The following is a 26,338-nucleotide window of genomic DNA, read 5'->3' as shown; positions in this document are numbered from 1 at the left end:
TGGGGTCCTTGGTGAGGACTACTAGGCCAAGGTCGGCGGTGAGGGTCGCCTATCTAAGGACGCGAGGAAGATGGACTAAGACTTTGTTAGAGTGGGGTCCACGTCCCGCGCCAGAGCCGCCACCGTGGACAAACGCCCACCCGGACCCTCCCCTATGGGTTTTGGTGTGCGGCCGGGAGTCCGCACCTTGGGGGGAGGGGGGGGGGGGGTCTGTCACGCCCTGGTCTTAGTATTTTGTGTTTTCTTTATCTATTTGGTCAGGCCACGGTGTGACATGGGTTTTTGTATGTGGTGTGTTTTGTCTTGTTTTTTTTTCACAGGTATTGGGATTGTAGCCTCGTGGGGGTTTCTAGGTTAGTCTATGGCTGTCTGAAGTGGTTCTCAATCAGAGGCAGGTGTTTATCGTTATCTCTGATTGGGAACCATATTTAAGCAGCCATATTCTTTGAGTGTTTCGTGGGTGATTGTCCTTGTTACTGTCTATGTGTTACTTTGCACCAGTATAGGCTGTTTCGGTTTTCGTTTCTTGTTTTGTAGTGTTTGTGTTTAGTTGTTTTTTTATTAAACATGAATCTCAATAGCCACGCCGCATTTTGGTCCGACTCTCTTTCGCATAAGGAAAGCCGTTACAATAACATACTTATCAGGGGATATGAGAACCAGGTGTGTGTAATCAGACAAGACAGCCCGGGGTTGATGATAATGAATCCCGTTCAGTGAAACCTAGAAAGCCGGCGACGTAGACCTCCGGAACTGGTGAACAGAATGAGCAGCAGTACCGGGGGATCCGTGACAAACAAGGCCTATAAACAATTAGCTCATTGATTTGTCTTCTGTAATTTTAGAAGGGTCTCACGGTAGAAATGTCCGGTGGGTGTTTTTTTCCCCCCAGAGAAACAAGGCATTGATGGAAAGTGATGATGACACAGGAGCATCTCTCAGATTTTCATTAGGAGCAAAGCCAATGAATATGCTTTCGCAATGATTTCGCTCAGCGGCGAAAGCAGAGGACTTCTCTGATTGATTTGCTGCCACCTTATGGAAAATGCATGTGTTGAATTAGGGGCCAAACATACTGCATGTAGCAATACCCTGCAAAAGAAAAATCACATAGACCAGCATACATTTCAAGCTTGTCCATGCTGGTCAGTGCTGGTCTGATGCTGGTCAAGTTAGTTGGAACAACATTGCCTGGTCTATGCTGTTTTTTTTCAGTAGATATTGTGACAATGTTTTTGAAATCAGATGATACTTTAAAACTATATTATTGTTATTATTGAAAAGGAAGCCCCAATTCATGGATTCAGCAAAGACAAACCAATCTATAGTGTTGCAATGTAAAATATACTGTAAAAAAAAAAAGGCATAATTTTGGTTACAAATTAATGGAGGCTAAACTGAGTACATATACCTTTTGGTTGCTGTCAAAAACATCACTTTGCCCACAACAAAGCAGGATGCATTCGTCAAGGAACCACTTAATTGAGAAGATGTTTTATGACAACTGTTTGACACCTCCTCATACTGGAAGGCTCCTATTGTTGTTGCACTGTTGTTGATGTCATGTGGAAGTGGCACTGCAATAATGTATTAATTGCATGCAAAATAGTCTTCAATTGTAACTAATCCGACCTGTGTTTAAGAGAGAAACACTGCCACTACCTCACTCTCTAACCAAGGTGCATGAATTGAACTAACACTTGGATAAAGGTTGGGTTTTACAGAAAGATAAAATGCATTTTCGAATGGCCTACTATGGGTTCAGGGACCAATCACAGTGTTAATACAAAAACCCCTGATGTGATTGGTTACATTGCAGAAATCTGACCATTCATTTGTTACATGGACTGACCAATAGATTGTGGTTACATACATTACATTTTCGCCCAAATGCATTCATGTTTCCAATGAGAATGTGGAAATAAGAAAGCACTAGCATACTACACTATAAGATTACCTGCTAATGGGATTATACTGTATTAGTTAATAAATTACAGTACTGTAAATAATTTGAGGGGTGGTGATTAGGTCCAATGAGAGGTGTCCTCTGCATCACTGTTGTCCAATCTACTAGTACTGCGATATTTCTGAGTGGTAGGCGGGTGCTACGTGGTTGAAATGGAGTGGAGTGATAGGTTTGTGGTGATTGTACGGAGATTGTGACAGCTGGTTAAATGGTGTCCCTTGACAAGGCAAGAACAAGATGTATGTCAGGAGAAGTGCAGTATTATCATATTTTTTTTATTTTAATTTTACCTTTATTTTACTAGGCAAGTCAGTTAAGAACAAATTCTTATTTTCAATGATGGCCTAGGAACAGTGGGTTAACTGCCTGTTCAGGGGCAGAACGACAGATTTGTACCTTGTCAGCTCGGGGATTCGAACTTGCAACCTTTCGGTTACTAGTCTAACCACTAGGCTATCCTGCCGCCTCTCATAAGGAAAGTTATACTTAGAATACGGAGGAATGGAGGGAAAAAGAGAGGCAGAGGTGGTCTAAGAGAGAGAGAGAGGAAGGAAGAGGGTGCGCTTGAGTCGGTTAAAAATGGTGGAAAAAAGGGAGATGGTTTGTTAAAGAACTTAAAGAACAATGGTAGAAAGTGTAAGCAGAGTGAGTTGAAGACAGGTGGAGTCAGTTAAGAACAAATTCTTATTTACAATGACGGCCTACTCCAGCAAAACCCAGACACCCAATGGGACTCCCAATCACAGCTGGTTGTGATACAGCCTGGATTCGAACCAGAGTGTCTGTAGTGACACCTCAAGCACTGAGATGCAGTGCCTTAGACCACTGCTCCACTCGGGACATCAAAATAATGACAGGATGTGTTAAGTGGTGGTGTTCCATCCTTTCAGGCTGTTGGCCTGAAGTAGGACTAAATAGATTTAAATAGTGATTTAGAGTAGGGTATTTATTCATACTTTTTGTGAGTGTAGTATTAGATGGTAAGGTATTTGTTGAATATTATATATATATATATATATATATATATATATATATATTTTAGCAAAGTATAAGGGAAATACATACCGCACCAACAGATGCACAGATGATGCAATCTCTATTGCACTCCACACTGCCCTTTCACACCTGGACAAAAGGAACACCTATGTGAGAATGCTATTCATTGACTACAGCTCAGTGTTCAACATCATAGTGCCTTCAAAGCTCATCACTAAGCTAAGGACTCATCACTAACCCTGGGATTTAAACACCTCCCTCTGCAACTGGATCCTGTACTTCCTGACGGGCCGCCCCCAGGTGGTAAGCGGAGGTAACAACACATCCGCCACGCCAATCCTCAACAGGAAGGCCCCTCAGGGGTGCTTGCTCAGTCCCCTCCTGTACTCCCTGTTCACTCATGACAACAACGCCAGGCACGACTCCAACACCATCATTACGTTTACTGATGACACAACAGTGGGAGTAGGCCTGATCACCAACAACGATGAGACAGCCTATAGGGAGGAGGTCAGAGACCTGACTGTGTGGTGCAAGGACAACAACCTATCCTCAATGTTATCAAGACAAAGGAGATGATTGTGGACTACAGGAAAAGGAGGACTGAGCACGCCCCCATTCTCATCGACAGGGCTGTCGTGGAGCAGGTTGAGAGCTTCAAGTTCCTTGGCGTCCACATCACCAACAAACTAACATGGTCCAAGCACACCAATACAGTAATGAAGAGGGCACGACAAAACCTATTCCCTCTCAGGAGACTGAAATTATTTAGCATGGGTCCTCAGATCCTCATAATGTTTTACAGCTGCACCATCGAGAGCATCCTGATGGGTTGCAACACTGTCTGGTATGGCAACTGTTCGGCCTCCGACCGAAAGCCACTACAGAAGGTAGTGCGTACGGCCCAGTACATCACCGGAGCCAAGCTTCCTGCCATTCAGGACCTCTATACCAGGCGGTGTCATAGGAACTCCCTAAAAATTGTCAACGACTCCAGCCACCCTAGTCATAGACTGTTCTCTCTGCTACCACACGGCAAGTGGTACCGGAGCGCCATGTCTAGGTTCAAGAGGCTTCTAAACAGCTTCTATCCCCAAGCAATAAGACTCCTGAACAGCTAATCAAATGGATACACCCCCCCAACCACCACTCTGTTATTATCAACACATACTCACTTTAAAAACTCTTGTAAGTGTGTAAGTAAGCATTTCACTGTAAGGTTTACACCTGTTGTATATTCGGCGCATGTGACAAATACAATTGGATTTTGATTTAATTTTATACTCCAGTGTAGTAGGCAGCGGTAATGCAACATATGTTGGATGCCAACCGCCATTAATCCTCATTGAAGAGGAAGAAGAAGAAGAAGAAGACGCAGTCTACGTGGTTGCTAGGGTGTTAGAACCAGATACTGAATAAAGCGTCCCTGGAAGCTCCATCAGCGGATTCTGTTTTGATATGTTGTGGTTGTTTCGGTAGCCGACCCAGTGCAACTGTTATACTCATTTGTAAGGGAAAATGTCGATTATAATCGCACTTGGTTGATTTTACCCTTACTGGGACAAGAGAAGAACTTGTAGTTAGAAAGGTAAATCGTATAATTTGTTTGTCCAAGTTTAAGTTTCTAGCTAGCTAATATGCTAACGATAGCTAACTACAGTAACAACGAGCTAAGGTTTTCCTCTGAGATGACACCACCCTGCCTTGATCTGTCAGGGAATTTAACGTTAGCCAGCTATCTAGCTAGTTATTCTAATTTAAACGCCAACTAGCTCGTTAGGTAGCTAAACTGACGTTAGCCAACTACATTAACGTACTAGCTAGCTAAAAAGCAAAGTTAAATCTACTATACTGTCGTTTTAACTCGCTAAGTTAGCTAATTCATGTTAACTCCCGCTACCCCGTTTAGTTTTATATTGAAAAGGTTTCCCCTTTTAACTGCGGTAAAGGGTTATTCATTGTGACTAGATACACTTAGCTAGCTAGCTACCCAACTATTATAGTTAACGTTACGTGGATAGAGTTTGCAAAACCCAATAATAGCATAGACCCATAGGCACGGGTGTAAAGTACTTATATATATTTAAAAAAAAATGTACACCCTTATTTTACCAAGTAAGTTGCCTGAGAACACATTCTCATTTACAGCAACGACCTGGGGAATAGTTACAGTGGAGAGGGGGTGTGATTAGGTGGCCAGATTGGGAATTTAGCCAGGACACTGGGGTTAACACCCCTACGCTTATGATAAGTGCCATGGGATCTTTAGTGACCACAGAGAGTCAGGACACTCGTTTAACGTCCCATCCGAAAAACGGCACCTTACACAGGGCAATGTCCCCAATCACTACCGTGGTACATTTTTAGACCAGAGTGTGCCCCCTACTGGCCCTCCAACTACTTAAGTAGTTTTTTGGGTAATCTGTACTTTACTATTTATATTTTTGACAACCTTTACTCCACTGCATTCCTAAAGAATGCTTAGCAGGACTGGAAAATGGCCAAATTCACGCAGTTATCAAGATCCCTGGTCACCCTCTGATCTGGCAGACTCATTAAACACAAATGCTTCATTTGTAAATGAGCTACAGGCAGTTAGATTTGGGTATGTCATTTTAGGTGAAAATTGAAAGGGTCCGATCCTTAAGAGTATATTTAAAACCAAGTACCTTCATACTTTTACTCAAGTAGTATTTTACTGGGTGACTTTTACTTGAGTGATTTTCTATTAAGGTATCTTTACTTTTACTCCAGTATGACAATTGGGTGCTTTTCCCACCACTGCCCATAGGACTGTACACAAATAGAGGTCCCATATGGGATTTGGTTTGTAGTAATGCATGTGCTACTTGCAAATGCAATTCAACCTAGCTAAAATGTTCAAATAGCATCTACAACATGACTATTCCCCACTTTAGTAACCATGACAGCAGCTGCTGCTCTACAGATTGGAGACCAGCTGATCCTGGAAGAGGACTATGATGAGAACTATATCCCCTCCCAACAAGGTAGAGAGGAATGATACAGAAGGGGCAGTATGGCTCCCTTTCTAGTTAACAGATCAATAGACTGTACACCGCATTGCTGAAACAGAACTACACAAGCATGGTGCAAATTATTGTAATGGGCATCAAACACATAGGCACGTCTCAAAACCAAGCAATGCTCTGTTTTACATAGACATGCTGTGCTTCATGACACATTCACTAACTTATTTTGGTTGTGTGAGAGGTCATGTAATGTTAGCTAGATATTTTCCTCACTGCTTTCTTCCCCTCCCCTGTCAGAGATCCATGAGTATGCACGAGAGATTGGCATTGATCCCAATCAGGAGCCGGAGCTCCTATGGCTGGCCAGGGAGGGCATTGTTGCCCCACTGCCTCCCGAATGGAAACCCTGGTAAGCAGGCAGGCGTCTGCCACTATACCAGAAATGGAGTCTGAACCTGGTGGCGTCAGTCGGTAACATCCGCTCAAGTGAATTTGAAACCGAACACAAATATTCTCACCTGTGTGGTGAATTTGTATATGGATGGTCAACATATTTGTAGAGGTGGGATGCTTTTTATGCTACCCCAATTAATTGCAGTAAAACAGTACTTCTTATTTTATTTTTAACAATACTTTTTTGATGGTGATTCATTAAGCAAAAAAAACACAGATTTGGTCATACTGACTAGTCACAATCTCACCTTTCTCTTGCATGGATCAGTTGTGTCTTGGTCGGGGTCTCGATTCACAGTCTTTTTACTGTGATCTGAGTTTGAAGACACCTGACATTGACTCCATCTCTGGCCCCTAGCAGTGTATCAACAGTGGTAGACTGCCCAGTATTCCCAGGCACCCTATACACCTACAATCTACCTCTTTAGAGGAAAACCTCTTTCTTATTCTCTAGATCCTTCCTAGCTGGCCTAGTTCAGTAAGTGGTTTCTCAAATCCCACCTATTAGTCCCACTGTTATTTTAACGTTCACTGGTCTCTTCTCCCTTCTCTGGGTTCTGAGGTGCTGAAGTGACCCCCTCCTCTCCCTCCTCTCGCAGTCAGGACGTGTCGGGGGACGTGTACTACTTCAACTTCTCCTCGGGCCAGTCCACCTGGGACCACCCGTGTGACGAGCAATACCGCAGCCTGGTAAAACAGGAGCGCGAACGAGCCGGCACCCAGCCACACGGGCCCCCCACCGCCGCCGCTAAGAAGAAGGAGAAGAAGAAAAAAGACAAGAAGGAGCCAAAGAAGAAGGTGAAAGACCAAGAGCTCCTGAAGCCACCAGGAGTGAGTGGGCGTTGTTGTGTTCTGAAATACACCAAGCGCATGAAGTGACTCACAGATGTCTCAGAACTCTGCAGTGCTGTTGTGTGTAGATGTATTGGTCTGGAAATAACTTAAACTCTAAATAATATCAAAGAAGCACGGCTATTCCACATAGTCACTGAGGCGTAGCAGAAAATACTGTATATTGTAGAAAGGAAACAAAGTACAAAGATGAGGCCTTTAGAGTGGCTTGGCTGAACCAATATATTACTATATTATTGTCTTGGTCATCAACACAACAGTCACATACTCATGCTTGGTTGCTTCATGGCCCTAAGTTGCTAAGTAATACAGTTATACCGATATAGGGATTGTCGTAGTGATAATAAGAGTTGTAAACAAGTCATTGTCCTAAGTCATTCTCCATTTGCTATGTGTATCCTTTCTTAACAGTCTGTAAACAAAGGGGAAAGTCCTGCATTGAAGGAGAGCCAGACAGAAACAGGGAAGGCCAATCTCGGAATACAGGGACCCTCTGAATCCACCCAGCCCCCTCTCTCCCCCCTGAACGCCCTCTCTAATACAGCACCCCCCAGCTTGGCTCCACTATCCCACCTGTCCACCCTCCCTCCTCTCACCTGGGCTGTATCTCCTCTCACCCCACTGGGTGGGTCTGTCCGCTGCAGTAAGGCCCTAGCGGATGCCCAAGAGATCCTGGGCCTTTCTCCTGGCTTCTCTAGAGCTTTCTCTGACCCAGTCCCAGAGACTCAGCCTCCACCTGCCTCCTCACACCCTCCCAACACCCCTGGGAGGGGGTTGGAACTGACTTGGGGGCTAGGCCCATATGATGAGGAATGGGACAGGGCAGTGGGGTTTGGCCTAGGGCCCACTGATGACACACAGAGCCAAGCTGATGCAGTTAGTCATGGTAGTATCGAGGGGGGAGCAGAGGGCTTTGTCACTGAGGAGGTGGTGGAATGGAGGGAGGCAGCAGAAGCGGGCAGGGAGAGCAGTAGTGATTTCAGTGACAAGGTGGTCTGTTTGGAAGTGGAGGTAGAGGAAGGAAAGGCTATTGAACCCCAATTGCCTTCATGTGGTCATTCTACACCTGGGGCAGTGATGACCGAAACATATGAGGGAATAGAAAGCCAAGCCAAGCAGAAGGGAAAGTTCATCCCAGGAGTTCACTTACTTGATGCCAGGGACAGTGAGCAGGACCTCGTCACCTACCTGGCCCCTCTCTGTCTCTCCCCTGGGCCCATGTCCCCCTACCTCTCAGCCGAGAGACAGGGGATGAGAGAGAGCATGGCTGATCCCGCAGGGCAGGGCAGTGCAGGGAGTCGGCAGGTAGGACCACAGATTAAAGACAGGCAATAGTAAAACAGGCTCAGAGCGTAAAGGACCTGTTGTAGTCATAGAAGGATTGGTAGAAGCAGGTGAATGATGGGAGCAGTATACCAAATTTGACTCCATGATCCTTGAATATCATGATAATTACTATGAACCTGACCCCTCTCTATACAACAGATTTGTTCACGTGTGTCTCTCTCTGTCTCTCTCAGCCGTTGAGCTTGGCCCTTGGTCCTCTGCAGGCCCCATTGGGTAGCCTGGGGAGCCTTGCTCCTCTACGGGGTCTTGATGGCGCAGCCTTGAGGGGGTCCCTGGGCAGCTCTGGAGGGCTGGAGTCCCTGAAGAGTCCGCTTGGGGTAAGAGCTTTCACCTTGACGAAAAATGATGATAGTTATGTACTGTATTACCTTTATGCTTATAGTGTGCTGTTCAGAGTCCTTAACCTTTTACCTATCTCTTTCTCTCCTCCTTCACTTCCTCCCTCCCTCCCCCAAGGGTCCTCTCTCAAGCCTGGGGTCCAGCCTACTGGGAGGGCGCCAGGAGGAGCGCGTGTCTTTCTCTCTGCCTGGGTTCGAGGATGATGAGGGTAACATCTCAGAGGATGATCAGCCGGTACGTCTTTCAACTGGCAATGTGCATATCAGCCCTTTCAGGGCACTTTGAAGCAGAATGTTGTAGAGAACAAAAGTGTTTCATTTGTGGAGTATACAGTGCCTTGCAAAAGTAGTCATCCCCCTTGGCGTTTTTCCTATCTTGTTGCATTACAACCTGTAATTTAAACAGATTTTTATTTGGATTTCTTGTAATGGACATACACAAAATAGTCCGAATTGGTGAAGTGAAATGAAAAAATATTACTTGATAATTATTATTATTTTTAAATAAATAAATACGGAAAAGTGGTGCGTGCATATGTATTCACCCCCTTTGCTATGAAGCCCCTAAATAAGATATGGTGCAACCAATTACCTTTAGAAGTCACATAATTAGTTAAATAAAGTCCACATGTGTGCAATCTAAGTGTCACATGATCTCAGTATATATACACATGTTCTGAAAGGCCCCAGAGTCTGCAATACCATTAAGCAAGGTGCCCCACCAAGCAAGCGGCACCATGTAGACCAAGGAGCTCTCCAAACAGGTTAGGGACAAAGTTCTTGAGAAGTACAGATCAGGGTTGGGTTATAAAAAAATATAAGAAACTCCCACAGAGCACCATTAAATCCATTATTCAAAAATGGAAAGAATATGGCAACACAACAAACCTGTTAAGAGAGGATCGCCCACCAAACTCACGGACCAGGCAAGGAGGGCATTAGTCAGAGAGGCAACAAAGAGACCAAAGATAACTCTGAAGGAGCTGCAAAGCTCCACAGCGGAGATTGGAGTATCTGTCCATAGGACCGCTTTAAGCCTTACACTCCACAGAGCTGGGCTTTACGGAAGAGTGGCCAGAAATAAGCCATTGCTTAAAGAAAAAATAAGCAAACAAGTTTGGTGTTCGCCAAAAGGCTTGTGGGAGACTCCCCAAACATATGGAAGAAGGTACTCTGGTGAGATGAGACTAAAATGTAGCATTTTGGCCATCAAGGAAAAATGTCTGGTGCAAACCCAACATCTCTCATCAACCCGAGAACATCATCCCCACAGTGATGCATGGTGTTGTCAGCATCATGCTGTGGGGATGTTTTTCATCGCCAGGGATTGGGAAACTGGACAGAATTGAAGGAATGATGGATGGCGCTAATTACAGGGAAATTCTTAAGGGAAACCTATTTCAGTCTTCCAGAGATTTGAGACTGGGACAGAGGTTCCAGCAGGACAATGACCCCAAGGATACTGATAAAGCAACACTCGAGTGGTTTAAGGGGAAAAATGTAATGTCTTGGAATGGCCTAGTCAAAGCCCAGACCTCAGTCCAATTGAGAATCTGTGGTATGACTTAAAGATTGCAGGACACCAGCGGAACCCATCAAACTGGAGCAGTTTTGCCTTGAAGAATGGGCAAAATCCCAGTGGCTACATGTGCCAAGTTTATAGAGACATACCCCAGGAGACTTGCAGCTGTAATTGCTGAAAATGGTGGCTCTTCAAACTATTGACTTTGGGGGGCGTGAATAGTTATGCACGCTGAAGTTTTCTGTTTTCTTGTTTGTTTCACAAGAAAAAATATTTTGCATCTTAAAAGTGGTAGGCATGTTGTATAAATCAAATGATACAAACCCCCCACAAAAAATAAATTTTAATTCGAGGTTATAGGAAAAATGCCAAGGGGGGTGAATACTTTTGCAAGCCGCTGTAAGTTAGATGTATTACTGTGATGCTGTTTGCAGAGTCCTCTTGGCTCGGCCAGACTGTTACAGAACTTGCACCTGGACTTGGATGCGTTGGGTGGAGGGCTGCAGTATGAGGTACACCCCCTTCTTCACCATGCACAACAACACAGCGCAAGAACATCAAATAGTGGTCATTCCACACTTATAACAGAACACATACCATGCTCATAACATTACATAGCACACCTACCACTCACCTTCAACTGTGAACCATTTCCCTGAAAATGTCTATTTTACAGCATAACCCCCTTAGGACTTTTCACCTACTTTCAACTCCATCAGGGATACCAGTGCAGACAAGTCCGTGTCATTATTACATTAGAAAACCTCTCTGTGTGTGTTGTGTTTCTAACAGGACAGTGAGGCCAGTGGAGTGGCCCCACCAGAGGAGAGGACAGAAGCAGAGCTACGGGACCTGGCCCTGTCTGGAGAGCACAGCCCTGAGCCCCCCCCTCAACAGGTAACATCAACACTACTGATGTGGCTCAATCTATTATGTCTCTCGCTGTCTCTTTCTCTCTTTTCATCCCACTGTCAATCCTGCCGTGTATGTCCGTTGTAGGACTTTCTAGTAGTTTAAACTACACACTTAGATATATTGAACCATCTCAAACTCATGACTATGCTATCAGAGCAGATCACAAGATGCAGACCTAGATAGAACTGCTCTTGTGTACTAGATTGATTGCCTTGAACCAAAACCAACGCTTGAGGGATGGAAAGTGTAAGCGATCATTTGGAAACGATGTAGGCCTGTTCATTCATTGAGACATAAAATCTTTGTCATTTATCAACTCTCATAAGTGTGTGTGTGTGACTCTAAACACGTGTTTCGGTTCTTGTCTCGATCTCTTCCTGGTTGTGTAGCTGCTGTGTCAGTGGGAGCTGTGCTATGGTCACGGCTGCCACTGTTTCTTTCTGTTGGTCCTCTTGTCCTCATACTGTCACTGTTATTGCTTTGCTGTCTGAGTCGTTCATTTGATCACCCCTCCTCTTTAGTCTTAGTTCTTTCTCTCTGTGTGTGTGTGTGTGTGTGTGTGTGTGTGTGTGTGTGTGTAACTGTGTACTTCCTCTGATTTTGTCACACTTCTCTGTGTTGTTTGTTGTTGTTGAGATGACTGTTCTCTTTCGATTACCTCTACCTGGAATGCGTGAGTGGTTTGCATGCTGCTCAGGTCCCTGTGTCTTCTCCTTGTCACAATATTTTGTCCCCCTACTTTCTTTTTGTGTTTGTCTATGCGCTCCTTCCCTCTCTTTCTCTCTGGGTGCCATCATCCTCCTCTTCCAACCAAGGACTCCCTTCGTGGACGCCACCTCCCCTCCTGTCCACCATGCGGAGGCAGCAGGGACTGCCCCCCTACCCCAGACCCCCAGCATGCTAAAACTAGAGACAGTGGAGAGGAGGAGGAGGAGGAGGAAGATTATGAGGAGGGGTGGGGAGAGGATGGAGATAGTGTGGTTGAGGAGGAAGGAGGTGAAGAGGAGAACCAGGGAGAAGAGGGACAAGCGAGTGAGAAGAAGAAAGGAGAGGAGGAGGGCAAGGACGTTGAGGCTGAGGTCACTGAGGAGGTAGAATGTGTAGAAAAGTTGGAGGAGGCAGAGGAGCAAAGTGATGAGGTCATAAAGAGGTGTGTAAAAAGTGAAGAAGGGGAGGAAGAGGGGACTGGTGACGTAGTTGAGAAAAGTGTGGAAAAAGTCAATAGAAAGGAGGAAGAACAAGGAAGAGATGAAAAGATAGAGAGATATCTTGGAGAGCAAGAAGAGAGGGATGAGGTAGTAGAGCAATGTTTTAAAAATGAAGAACTTGATAAACAGGTAGAAGAAAGAAATGAGCTGGTTGAGAGCGGTGTTAAAAGTGAGGGAGAACAAAAAGCAGAAGAGAGTGATGAGGGAGTTGACAGATGCAATACAAGTGAGGAAGAAGGAGAGGAAAAAGAGGGGGAACAGGAGGAAGAGAGTGATAAGGGAGTAGATAGATATTTGAAAGAGATGGAAGGAGGCGATGAAGAGGAAAGTGAGATAGTGGGGGAGAGAGATTTGAAAAGCAAGCATGTGGAAAGGAAGGAAGAGACTGTCAGAGACAGTGTAGAGGAGAAGAAAGAGGAGGACGATGAGGCAAAGGGAGATGAGGATAGTGATGAAGTGTTTGAGAGGTGGTTTAAAGAGGAGGAAGGCAAAGAGGAGGGTGAGAGTGAGGTGGTAGAGAGATGTGTGAAAAGTGAAGAAGAGGAGGGTGAGAGTGGAGTGGTAGAGAGATGTGTGAAAAGTGAAGAAGAGGTGGACGAGGAGGGTGAGAGTGAGGTGGTAGAGAGATGTGTGAAAAGTGAAAAAGAGGAGGGTGAGAGTGGGGTGGTAGAGAGATGTGTGAAAAGTGAAGAAGAGGAGGGTGAGAGTGAGGAGGTAGAGAGGTGTGTGAAAAGTGAGGAAGAGGAGGGTGAGAGTGAGGTGGTAGAGATATGTGTGAAAAGTGAAGAAGAGGAGGGTGAGAGTGGAGTGGTAGAGAGATGTGTGAAAAGTGAAGAAGAGGAGGGTGAGAGTGAGGTGGTAGAGAGGTGTGTGAAAAGTGAAAAAGAGGATGGTGAGAGTGGGGTGGTAGAGAGATGTGTGAAAAGTGAAGAAGAGGAGGGTGAGAGTGAGGTGGTAGAGAGGTGTGTGAAAAGTGAGGAAGAGGAGGGTGAGAGTGAGGTGGTAGAGAGGTGTGTGAAAAGTGAGGAAGAGGTGGAAGAAGAGGGTAAAGAAGAGGGTGAGAGTGAGGTGTTGGAGATGTGTGTGAAAAGTGAGGAAGAGGTGGAAGAAGAGGGTGAGAGTGAAGTGTTGGAGAGGTATGTGAAAAGCGAGGAAGTGGAGGAAAGTGACAAAGTCTTGGAAAGATGCTCGCCGAGTGAAAAACGAGCTAGTGAAGGAGTGGAGAGCAGTGAGGAGGAGGTGGAGGGGTGCATCAAAAGCGAACAAAAAGAAAAGGAAGGAGACAAACTTGAAGAAGACAGTGATGAGGTGGTGGAAGAAGTGCAAGTCTCACCGAAACCCAAAACATCCACAAGCTCAGACAAAGTCATCGAGAGATTTGAACCACAAACGGTCCAAGTTTGGTCACTGGGGCAGAAGAAGATGATAGCGGACCTTAAACGAAGTGACAACATGGAGGTGTATGTGGGGAAGAAGAAGAATGTGCCCAAACAAAGCCCTCTACCAGCAGAGGTAGGGGTTTGGTGTGCTTTGAACATGTCGTGGCCCCTGCCCTGTGTGCTCCCCCTCTGCATGCACCTCGCCCCTCTCTCAGTCAAAGGAGACACCAATCCACTCCCTGAGGGGCTGTGTGTGTCCCAAGTCCCAACCCTGGTGAATCCAGCCCCCCATGGTCTCTCTCGCACATCACATTGGTGTCTTTGGTCTTTAAACACATTTTTGCCCGTCCAGTAAACCTCCAGCCATTGGGCTTCTAACACTTCAGCCCCTGAGGACTGGATTGGAATATTCTGGTCCCCTTGTTGCCAGTTTTTCCTCCATCCCTCTTCCTCCAGAGCTGAGCACTGCAGCCCCACCCTGTCAGCCAGCCCCATAGGCAGTCCCATCCTCTTCTCCAGCCCCAAAGGCAGCCCTATCCTCTCAGACAAACCTCTTGGCAGCCATATCATCTCAGACAAACCTCTAGGCAGCCCTATCCTCTCAGACAAACCTCTTGGCAGCCATATCATCTCAGACAAACCTCTAGGCAGCCCTATCCTCTCAGACAAACCTCTAGGCAGCCCTATCATCTCAGACAAACCTCTAGGCAGCCCTATCCTCTCAGACAAACCTCTAGGCAGCCCTATCCTCTCAGCCATACCCAAGGCAGCCCCATCCTCTGTCAGCCCCCTAGCCAGCCCTATCGTCTCAAACAGCCCACTTTGTGGCCCCATCCTCTAAGTCTACCACCAAGGCACTCTAATCCTTTCATCCAGCCCCCAAGGCAGCCCAACCTTCTCTGGCAGCCCCACCCCCTCTGACAGCCCCCAAGGCAGCCCCACCCTCTCAGACAGCACCCAAGGCATGCCTACCCTCTCAGACAGCCCCCAAGGCAGCCCTGTCCTCTCATTCCAAACTTGCAGTACTGTAGCCTTTGTTTCTCTGTCTCTACTCCTTGCTTGACCAGCCATGTGTTTGCGTGGTATGGGTATTTTGTCTGACTCTTTGACGCTTGTCTTCCCAAGCTTTGCTCATCAAGCCATGGGATGGCTGCTCTGTGCTGTTGACTAGGGTATTGTCCCTTTGCTGCTGTACTTGCTTTGCCCTACTACGAGAGCCTTCATAGTTGCTATGTGTCCTCCTGTGTGACTGGGTGTGTATTGCTGAGACTGGCAGCATACATCCATGTCTGTCTGTCTGTCTGTCTGTCTGTCTGTCTGTCTGTCTGTCTGTCTGTCTGTCTGTCTGTCTGTCTGTCTGTCTGTCTGTGTGTCTGTGTGTCTGTGTGTCTGTGTGTCTGTGTGTCTCTGTGTCGGTCGGGGTGATACTGTGGCACTATGCTTCCTGTCGGTGACTGAGTGTGTGTTTACATCAGCAGTCCGAGGCCAGCGAGCACATGGAGGTGGCCTCCTCCTCCACCAAGGACCTCGGGGTACTTTCTATGGCTTGACAACATGCTTTGTAATGTAACATTTAAACAGATATTATCAAGGGGTGTGTTTAGTAAACACTAATAGTGTTCTGTTCCATTTTCCCTTTAGTCTGGTTTTGGCTCCAAGTTATCAGAGAAAGTCTTGGACCTGAAGGATCTCTCCCCTGCTGTTAGTCCACTCTTGCAGGTACCACACTTTCTCCTCCACTCCTCCTCTTCCTCCCTTTTCTTTTTCTCCCTTGCTCGCCCCTCTTCATCCTGGCTCTCCTCTTCACCTCCTTCCTCCTCAGCTACAGTCTCTCCTTCCTCACTTGGATGTTCTCAGTCACAGTGGTTCTCTGTAGAGTCTGTAGGCACAGTTTGTACCGTTGTTTTATTTTGAGAGTAACACTCACATCATGCCACGTGGAGTTAGATGTTAGCATTTGCTATTCATCTAAAAAAAAAAAAAAATCCGCAGGATGAAGAGGGCAAAGTGAAAGCCAGTGCGGCAGAGGAGAAGGAACGGAGGAAGAGGGCAGAAGCTGCAGAGAGGTTGGCAGACAAGACTTTCTGATTCTGATAAATGCCCATACTTCAGTAGAATGTCCTCTCTGAATTTGAAACACACATTGTGATACAAGCCTATTGTCACTGTCACTGCTGCAGTAGTATGTCTCTCGTACAGATCTGCAGTCTAGAGCTGAGCCAAATCATTTATCTGACTTCCCTCCCTCCCTCCCTCCCTCCCGGCCCCCACTCTGCAGGCGTCTTCAAGCTGCAGGCAGAGAGGATCCAGCAATGGAGGACAGGCACCCCAGCCAGTCCAGTGAATCCCAACAGGACACAGGGTCCTCCCATTCTGAGCCGGAGCCCCGGCCGCGGGCTGAGGGAGTCAGCACCAGCGCCAGCCTAGGGGTGCCGGGTGTCCAGGGGGTCAAGCGGCCTGACACCTCCAGAGGCCGCCTAGTTAGGAGCCCTCACAACCACTACAAGGAGGAAGCCCCTAGACAGGGAGCGGACAGCAGAAGGGCCCAGGAGGAGGAGAGGGACAAGGAGAGGAGGGAGACTGAGAGGGAGATAGAGGAGGAGAAGGAGCATGCGCTGCGTGAGAGGCTGGAGAAGGTGCGCCTACTTCAGGAGGAGCTGAGGCGGAAGGAGGAAGAGGAGGAACAGAGGCTGAAGGAGGAGAGCGAAGAGAGGGTCAGGTAGGCATCCAAGCAGCAGGCCACAGAGTGGTCAACCTCCCTCAATCTCCACTAATGTCTACTTTTATAGTAGTATTTGTGAGCTGTGATGCTCCCTGTGATAGTGAGAGGATATGACTCAGTGTTGATGCTTAGTGCTGTGTGACAGTGCTGCTTATCTCACCCACTGCTGTGTGTGTGTTCTGGTCCTGACCGGTCTTCCAGGAGCCTGAGGGAGAGGCTCCAGAGTAAGGGGAGGGAAGAGGAGAACAGGCTGAGTGTGGAGTCTGAAAGCAGGCTACTGGAGCTGAGGGAGATGGCCCGGAGGGAGAGAGAGAACCAGCAACGCAACGTCAGGTGACTCATCTTATCTCTCTCTACAATTCATCCATCTGCCTAAGCACGCACACACACACACACACACACACACACACACACACACACACACACACACACACACACACACACACACACACACACACACACACACACACACACTTATTCGCATGACAGCAATCGCCCTGGAGTGCTCCAGTGACCCTTAGATCACACGCCCAGCGACCATAGCCGTATGAATATGACACTACTTCACATAACTATTCTGTGCTAAGGCAATACATTCTTACTACACATACAGTGCCTTGATAAAGTACATTTCAGGCTTCAAACATAAAGATATAAACCTGTATTTTTTTGTGAAGAATCAACAACAAGTGGGACACAATCATGAAGTGGCACGACATTTATTGGATATTTCAAACTTTTTTAACAAATCAAAAACTGAAAAATTGGGCGTGCAAAATTATCAGCCCCCTTAAGTTAATACTTTGTAGCGCCACCTTAGCTGCGATTACAGCTGTAAGTCGCTTGGGGTATGTCTCTATCAGTTTTGCACATCGAGGGACTGAAATTTTTTCCCATTCCTCCTTGCAATACAGCTCAAGCTCAGTGAGGTTGGATGGAGAGCATTTGTGAACAGCAGTTTTCAGTTCTTTCCACAGATTCTCGATTGGATTCAGGTCTGGACTTTGACTTGGCCATTCTAACACCTGGATATGTTTATTTTTGAACCATTCCATTGTAGATTTTGCTTTATGTTTTGGATCATTGTCTTGTTGGAAGACAAATCTCCGTCCCAGTCTCAGGTCTTTTGCAGACTCCATCAGGTTTTCTTCCAGAATGGTCCTGTATTTGGCTCCATCCATCTTCCCATCAATTTTAACCATCTTCCCTGTCCTGCTGAAGAAAAGCAGGCCCAAACCATGATGCTGCCACCACCATGTTTGACAGTGGAGATGGTGTGTTCAGGGTGATGAGCTGTGTTGCTTTTACGCCAAACATAACGTTTTGCATTGTTGCCAAAAAGTTCAATTTTGGTTTCATCTGACCAGAGCACCTTCTTCCACATGTTTGGTGTGTCTCCCAGGTGGCTTGTGGCAAACTTTAAACAACACTTTTTATTGATATCTTTGAGGAATGGCTTTCTTCTTGCCACTCTTCCATAAAGGCCAGATTTGTGCAATATACGACTGATTGTTGTCCTATGGACAGAGTCTCCCACCTCAGTTGTAGATCTCTGCAGTTCATCCAGAGTGATCATGGGCCTCTTGGCTGCATCTCTGATCAGTCTTCTCCTTGTATGAGCTGAAAGTTTAGAGGGACGGCCAGGTCTTGGTAGATTTGCAGTGGTCTGATACTCCTTCCATTTCAATATTATTGCTTGCACAGTGCTCCTTGGGATGTTTAAAGCTTGGGAAATCTTTTTGTATCCAAATCCGGCTTTAAAACTTCTTCACAACAGTATCTCGGACCTGCCTGGTGTGTTCCTTGTTCTTCATGATGCTCTCTGCGCTTTTAACGGACCTCTGAGACTATCACAGTGCAGGTGCATTTATACGGAGACTTGATTACACACAGGTGGATTGTATTTATCATCATTAGTCATTTAGGTCAACATTGGATCATTCAGAGATCCTCACTGAACTTCTGGAGAGAGTTTACTGCACTGAAAGTAAAGGGGCTGAATAATTTTGCACGCCCAATTTTTCAGTTTTTGATTTGTTAAAAAAGTTTGAAATATCCAATAAATGTCGTTCCACTTCATGATTGTGTCCCACTTGTTGTTGATTCTTCACAAAAAAATACAGTTTTATATTTTATGTTTGAAATCTGAAATGTGGCAAAAGGTCGCAAAGTTCAAGGGGGCCGAATACTTTCGCAAGGCACTGTACAGTAGGTATACCATACCGCTTGGCCACTGGAGAAAAACAAGACCAAAGAAATATTTGAGCTAGGAAATGATTGTGTGTGCGTGCTTGCTACGTTCGCGTGGTTTGTTGTTTTTATCAGGGAGGAGGGCGAGGCGATGCTGAGGCAGCTGCGTGCCACCCTGGAGGCGGAGAGAGAGGCGGAGCGAGAGAGGATAGAGGCCCAGAGGAGGCGGGACCTACAGCGACTGAGGGAGGAGTCAGAGGAGGAGCTACATGCAGAGAAGCGGAGACTGCTTGGGGAGCGGGAGGAGCAACTCGACTCCCTCAAACAGGAGGTGGGGGAAGGGGAGGTGGGAGAGTGGCGGTGGGGGTCGGAGAATGGAGGGGTGGAGGTATAGGAGAGGGGCCTTCCAATACACACGTGTACTTGAAACAACTGAATGTGTACTGTCTGGACTCATGTGTTTGGGTTTTTGTGTGGGGAATGCGTGGAGGAAGTCTAGGATAGTGTGGTGTGTGTGTCACACTGATGATAGTTGAAGACAGTGTGTTGTTGTCTTAGGGGAGAAGCAGTGCCAGTGAGAGGCGGAGGGAGTTGAAGAGCCCTCGTAGCCCAGAGCAACATCTAGCAGAATACCAAAAAGAGGTGATAGAGAAGACACACACACTACTTCCCACCTTTGGTACACAAACTTTTAGCCCCTCATCTCACTGATGACATATTACCATAACAGTGTCAGTCTAAACCCTATAAAGTGTTGTGACATTATGTATCCCTCCCACTCACTGTCTTGGTCCAGTTGGGAGACGTGCTCCAGGAAGTGAGGGAGGAAGTGCAGCGTGACCACGGCAGGAAGCTGGAGCAGCTCAAAGACGACCACCGCAGAGAACTCAACTCAATCAGAGACAATTATCTGGATCAGGTGAGACACAGTTCAAGGGTCACAGCTTCTTGTAACAGGCCTGCTGCTAACTCATTATCTATTTGTGTCTGTGTGTGTGTCTGTTTGTGTGTTTGTCTGTGCGTCTGGATGTGTCTGCATGTGTGTGCGTTTGTCCTCCAGGAGGCTGTCCAAAGGGAGCAGTTGCTGTGTGCCCTGCAGGAGGAGCGAGATCGCCTGCTGGCCACCCACAGCGCCCAGCTGGAGAGACTCCGTACACAGCTAGACTCCCAGCTATCCAAGACCCGCCAAACGCACACACGCAAGGTGAGGACAGAGAGACACACACGTGCGGCACGAACACACACACACACACACACACACACACACACACACACGTGTATCATCTCCAAACACATATGTCATCCCTTAGGAGGCAGGGATTCAGGAGCTGGGGGACAAGCTGGAGCTGAGAGCCAGAGAACTGAAGACCCAGGAGGCAACACTGAAGACCCAGGTAGTCAATCAATCACTGTTGCGTTGCACTGATATGTGTATTCATGACTACCTGGAAGACGTAGGGATGGCCTAGGCTATGGAATGGAATGAACTGTATGTGTGTGGTTGGGCGCTGTTGATTAAAGGAGATGCACCTTTCAGGCAGCGAATTTGAAGAAGAGGCGGCAGCAGCTTGGGGATGAAGAGGATGAGATAAACAGAGGAATAGAGGTGAGGATTCATCATCATCGTCACCACCTCTGTCTTCGTCATGCTGTAGATTTTAAGCCTGTGATGTTTTCAGGCTCTGCCTGGAGTCATGCAGGAGAGAGATGGACTGAGAGAGGATCTGGAGCGGGTGGAAGGACAGAGGGACAGGGCGAGGCAAGAGGCGGAGAGAGCGAGGGAGGAGAGGACCAAAGTGAGAGACGAGTTGGAGACAATTAGGGAGGAGAGGGACAAAGCGAAGGAGGAGAGCAGGAGGATGAAGGAGGAGCGGGACCGACTAGAGAGCAAGGTGGAGCTGCTGCAGGAGCGCTGTGATCGGCTGTGCCGCAGAGTCAGGTACACACACACACACACTGTGTGTGGCCTGTTAGTTCGGGTCAACCTCCGTTCACTCCTGTTTTATTGTCAACTTGCAACTGACAGTAGCATGTCTTTCAGACTTAGTGGGAGACTTCATGTCGAGCTTGCCAGACTACTGAGCTATTTGTCAAGCGGTTGATCTCGTCATCAAATCAAATTGCATTAGTCACATGCGCCGAATACAACAGGTGTAGACCTTTCAGTGAAATACTTACAAGCTCTTAACCAACAATGCAGTTAAACAAATATGAATAAAAATAAGAAATAAAAAGGAATAAGTAATTAAAGAGCAGCAGTAAAATAACAATAGAGAGACTCTGTACCTGTACCCCCTGTATATAGTCAATGTGCGGGCGCACCAGTTAGTCGAGGTAATTGAGGTAATATGCACATGTAGGTAGAGTTATTAAAGTGACTATGCATAGATAATAGCAGCGGTGTAAAAGGGGGGGTGGGGGGGATGCAATGCAAATAGTCTGAGTAGCCACAGGAGTCTTATGGCTTGGGGGTAGAAGCTATTTAGAAGCCTCTCGGACTTAGACTTGGCGCTCCGGTACCGCTTGCCGTGCGGTTGCAGAGAGAATAGTCTATGACTAGGGTGGCTGGAGTCTTTGACACTTTTTAGGGCCTTCCTCTGACACCGCCTGGTATAGAGGTCCTGGATGGCAGGAAGCTTGGCCCCAGTGCTGTACTGGTCTGTACACACTACCCTCTGGCTTTCGGTCGGAGGCCGAGCAGTTGCCATACCAGGCAGTGATGCAACTCGTCAGGATGCTCTCGATGGTGCAGCTGTAAACCTTTTGAGGATCTGAGGACCCATGCCAAATCTTTTCAGTCTACTGAGGGGGAATAAGTTTTTTAGTGCCCTCTTCACAAGTGTCTTGGTGTGCTTGGACCATGTTAGTTTGTTGGTGATGTGGACACCAAGGAACTTGAAGCTCTCAACCTGCTCCACGACAGCCCCGTCGATGAGAATGGGGGCGTGCTCGGTCCTCCTTTTTCTGTAGTCCACAATCAATCTCCTTTGTCTTGATCATGTTGAGGGAGAGGTTGTTGTCCTTTCACCACATGGCCAGGTCTCTGACCTCCTCCCTATAGGCTGTCTCATCCTTGTCTGTGATCAGGCCTACCACTGTTGTGTCATTGGCAAACTTAATGATGGTGTTGGTGTCGTGCCTGGCCATGCAGTCATGAGTGAACAGGGAGTACAGGAGGGGACTGAGCACACACCCCTGAGGGGCCCCTGTGTTGAGGATCAGTGTGGTGGGTGTTGTTACCTACCCTTACCACCTGGGGGCGGCCCGTCAGGAAATCCAGGATCCAGTTGCAGAGGGAGGTGTTTAGTCCCAGGAAGAGGTCGGCCGATTTCAAGTTTTCATAACAATCGGTAATCGGCATTTTTGGACGCTGATTACCGATTACATTGCATTCCACGAGGAAACTGCGTGGCAGGCTGACCACCTGTTACGCGAGTGCAGCAAGGAGCCAAGGTCAGTTATTAGCTAGCATTAAACTTATCTTATAAAAAAACAATCAATCTTCACATAATCACTAGTTAACTACACATGGTTGATGATATTACTAGGTTAACTAGCTTGTCCTGCGTTGCATATAATCAATGCGGTGCCTGTTAATTCATCATCAAATAACAGACTACTTCGCCAAATCGGTGATGATTTAACAAAAGCACAATCGTTGCACGAATGTACAGTTGAAGTCGGAAGTTTACATACACCTTAGCCAAATACATTTAAACTCAGTTTAAATTCTGACATTTAATCCTAGTAAAAATTCCCTACCTTGGGTCAGTTAGGATCACCACTTTATTTTAAGAATGTGAAATGTCAGAATAATAGTTGAGAGAATTATTTATTTCATCACATTCCCGTTGGGTCAGAAGTTTACATACACTCAATTAGTATTTGGTAGCATTGCCTTTAAATTGTTTAACTTGGGTCAAATGTTTTGGGTAACCTTCGACAAGCTTCCCACAATAAGTTGGGTGAATGTTGGCCCATTCCTCCTGACAGAGCTGGTGCAACTGAGTCAGGTTTGTAGGCCTCCTTGCTCGCACACGCTTTTTTTAGTTCTGCCCACAACTTTTCTATAGAATTGAGATTAGGGCTTTGTGATGGCAACTCCAATATCTTGACTTTGTTGTCCTTAAGCCATTTTGCCACAACTTTGAAAGTATGCTTGGGGTCACTGTCCATTTGGAAGACCCATTTGCGACCAAGCTTTAACTTCCTGACTGATGTCTTGAGATGTTGCTTCAATATATCCACATAATTTTCCTTCCTCATGAGGCCATCTATTTTGTGAAGTGCACCAGTCCCTCTTGCAACAAAGCACCCTCACAACATGATGCTGCCACCCCCGTGCTTCACGGTTGAGATGGTGTTCTTCGGCTTGCAAGTCTCCCCCTTTTTCCTCCAAACATAACGATGGTCATTATGGCCAAACAGTTCTATTTTTGTTTCATCAGACCAGAGGACATTTCTCCAAAAAGTACAATCTTTGTCCCCATTTGCAGTTGCAAAACTTAGTCTGGCTTTTTTATTGCTGTTTTGGAGCAGTGGCTTCTTCCTTCTTCCTATTCCTGAGCGGCCTTTCAGGTTATGTCGATATTGGACTTGTTTTACTGTGGATATACAGTGCCTTGCGAAAGTATTCGGCCCCCTTGAACTTTGCGACCTTTTGCCACATTTCAGGCTTCAAACATAAAGATATAAAACTGTATTTTTTTGTGAAGAATCAACAACAAGTGGGACACAATCATAGAGTGGAATGACATTTATTGGATATTTCAAACTTTTTTAACAAATCAAAAACTGAAAAATTGGGCATGCAAAATTATTCAGCCCCTTCAGTTAATACTTTGTAGCGCCTCCTTTTGCTGCGATTACAGCTGTAAGTCGCTTGGGGTATGTCTCTATCAGTTTTGCACATCAAGAGACTGAAATTTTTTAAAATTACTCCTTGCAAAACAGCTCGAGCTCAGTGAGGTTGGATGGAGAGCATTTGTGAACAGCAGTTTTCAGTTCTTTCCACAGATTCTCGATTGGATTCAGGTCTGGACTTTGACTTGGCCATTCTAACACCTGGATATGTTTATTTTTTAACCATTCCATTGTAGATTTTGCTTTATGTTTTGGATCATTGTCTTGTTGAAGACAAATCTCCGTCCCAGTCTCAGGTCTTTTGCAGACTCCATCAGGTTTTCTTCCAGAATGGTCCTGTATTTGGCTCCATCCATCTTCCCATCAATTTTAACCATCTTCCCTGTCCCTGCTGAAGAAAAGCAGGCCCAAACCATGATGCTGCCACCACCGTGTTTGACAGTGGAGATGGTGTGTTCAGGGTGATGAGCTGTGTTGCTTTTACGCCAAACATAACGTTTTGCATTGTTGCCAAAAAGTTAAATTTTGGTTTCATCTGACCAGAGCACCTTCTTCCACATGTTTGGTGTGTCTCCCAGGTGGCTTGTGGCAAACTTTAAACAACACTTTTTATTGATATCTTTAAGGAATGGCTTTCTTCTTGCCACTCTTCCATAAAGGCCAGATTTGTGCAATATACGACTGATTGTTGTCCTATGGACAGAGTCTCCCACCTCAGCTGTAGATCTCTGCAGTTCATCCAGAGTGATCATGGGCCTCTTGGTTGCATCTCTGATCAGTCTTCTCCTTGTATGAGCTGAAAGTTTAGAGGGACGTCCAGGTCTTGGTAGATTTGCAGTGGTCTGATACTCCTTCCATTTCAATATTATCGCTTGCACAGTGCTCCTTGGGATGTTTAAAGCTTGGGAAATCTTTTTGTATCCAAATCCAGCTTTAAACTTCTTCACAACAGTATCGGACCTGCCTGGTGTGTTCCTTGTTCTTCATGATGCTCTCTGCGCTTTTAACGAACCTTTGAGACTATCACAGTGCAGGTGCATTTATACGGAGACTTGATTACACACAGGTAGATTGTATTTATCATCATTAGTCATTTAGGTCAACATTGGATCATTCAGAAATCCTCACTGAACTTCTGGAGAGAGTTTGCTGCACTGAAAGTAAAGGGGCTGAATAATTTTGCACACCCAATTTTTCAGTTTTAATTTGTTAAAAAAGTTTGAAATATCCAATAAATGTCGTTCCACTTCATGATTGTGTCCCACTTGTTGTTGATTCTTCACAAAAAAATACAGTTTTATATCTTTATGTTTGAAGTCTGAAATGTGGCAAAAGGTCGCAAAGTTCAACAGGGCCGAATACTTTCGCAAGGCACTGTAGATACTTTTGTACCTGTTTCCTCCAGCATCTTCACAATGTCCTTTGCTGTCGTTGTGGGATTGATTTTCACTTTCCCCACCAAAGTATGTTCATCTCTAGGAGACAGAACGCGTCTCCTCCCTGAGCTGTATGGCGGCTGCGTGGTCCCATGGTGTTTATACTTGTGTACTATTGTTTGTACAGATGAATATGGTACCTTCAGGTGTTCGGAAATTGCTTCCAAGGATGAACCAGACTTGTGGAGGTCTATCATTTTTTTCTGAATTCTTGGCTGTTTTCTTTCGATTTTCCCATTATTTCAAGCAAAGTGACACTGAGTTTGAATGTAGGCCTTGAAATACATCTACAGGTACACCTCCAATTGACTCAAATGATGTCAATTAGCCTATCAGAAGCTTCTAAAGCCATGTCATCGTTTTCTAGAATTTTCCAAGCTGTTTAAAGGCACAGTCAAGTTCGTGCATGTAAACTTCTGACCCACTGGAATTGTGATACAGGGAATTTTAAGTGAAATAATTGGGAATATTGAAGAACTGGGAATATTGAACCACCAGCTTTCATATGTTCTGAGGAAGGAACTTAAACATTAGCTTTTTTACATGACACATATTGCACTTTTACTTTCTTCTCCAACACTGTGTTTTTGCATTATTTACACCACAGTTGAGCATGTCATTATTTATTTGAGACTGACTAGATTTTATTTATGTATTATATTAAGTTAAATAAGTGTTCAGTATTGTTGTAATTCTCATTATTACAAATATATATATATATACATACATACATACATACATACATACATACATACGTATATATATATAAATCTGCCGATTTAATCGGTATCTGCTTTTTTTGGTCCTCTAATAATCTGTATCGGCGTTGAAAAATCATAATCGGTCGACCTGTAGTCCCAGGGTCCTTAGCTTATTGATGAGCTTTGAGGTCACTATGGTGTTGAACGCTGAGCTGTAGTCAATGAACAGTATGTTCCTTTTGTCCAGGTGGGAAAGGGCAGTGTGGAGTGCAATAGAGATTGCATCATCTGTGCATCTGTTAGGGCGGTATGCAAATTGGATTGGGTCTATGGTTTCTGGGACAATGGTGTTGATGTGAACCATGACCATCCTTTTCGAAGCACTTCATGGCTACAGATGTGTTTGCTACGAGTCGGTAGTCATTTAGGCAGGTCACCTTAGTCATACTGAAGGTTCAAT

The 26,338-nt window shown here is 45.8% G+C and overlaps 1 protein-coding gene across 12 annotated transcripts in view; it reads left to right on the top strand.

The window, feature by feature from the left end:
• Positions 1–4,295: 4,295 nt before the first annotated feature.
• Positions 4,296–26,338, top strand: part of LOC135552698 (centrosomal protein of 164 kDa-like) — a 25,922-nt gene continuing 3,879 nt past the window's right edge. For 3 of the 12 annotated variants that reach the window (XM_064984471.1, XM_064984476.1, XM_064984469.1), the window contains exons 1-21: positions 4,299–4,550; positions 5,881–5,970; positions 6,250–6,361; positions 7,005–7,236; positions 8,778–8,921; positions 9,061–9,177; positions 10,899–10,976; positions 11,257–11,361; positions 12,195–14,099; positions 15,442–15,498; positions 15,608–15,685; positions 15,959–16,032; positions 16,245–16,685; positions 16,890–17,021; positions 19,014–19,209; positions 19,437–19,520; positions 19,675–19,797; positions 19,939–20,082; positions 20,189–20,272; positions 20,416–20,484; positions 20,558–20,817. In XM_064984471.1, coding sequence (XP_064840543.1) covers positions 5,886–5,970; positions 6,250–6,361; positions 7,005–7,236; positions 8,778–8,921; positions 9,061–9,177; positions 10,899–10,976; positions 11,257–11,361; positions 12,195–14,099; positions 15,442–15,498; positions 15,608–15,685; positions 15,959–16,032; positions 16,245–16,685; positions 16,890–17,021; positions 19,014–19,209; positions 19,437–19,520; positions 19,675–19,797; positions 19,939–20,082; positions 20,189–20,272; positions 20,416–20,484; positions 20,558–20,817 — 4,520 coding nt within the window. In that variant the 5' untranslated portion in view covers positions 4,299–4,550; positions 5,881–5,885. Of the gene's footprint in view, positions 4,551–5,880; positions 5,971–6,249; positions 6,362–6,967; positions 7,237–8,777; positions 8,922–9,060; positions 9,178–10,898; positions 10,977–11,256; positions 11,362–12,194; positions 14,100–15,441; positions 15,499–15,607; positions 15,686–15,958; positions 16,033–16,244; positions 16,686–16,889; positions 17,022–19,013; positions 19,210–19,436; positions 19,558–19,674; positions 19,798–19,938; positions 20,083–20,188; positions 20,273–20,415; positions 20,485–20,557; positions 20,818–26,338 lie in introns of those variants that run through there. The other 9 variants (XM_064984473.1, XM_064984470.1, XM_064984472.1 and 6 more) reach the window with 9 other exon arrangements.

This window comes from Oncorhynchus masou, chromosome 13, assembly GCF_036934945.1.
Source record: "Oncorhynchus masou masou isolate Uvic2021 chromosome 13, UVic_Omas_1.1, whole genome shotgun sequence".
Taxonomy (NCBI): Eukaryota; Metazoa; Chordata; class Actinopteri; order Salmoniformes; family Salmonidae; genus Oncorhynchus; species Oncorhynchus masou.
The sequence above is the reverse complement of the archived record's forward strand: the minus strand, read 5'-3'. Positions and strand labels throughout refer to the sequence as shown.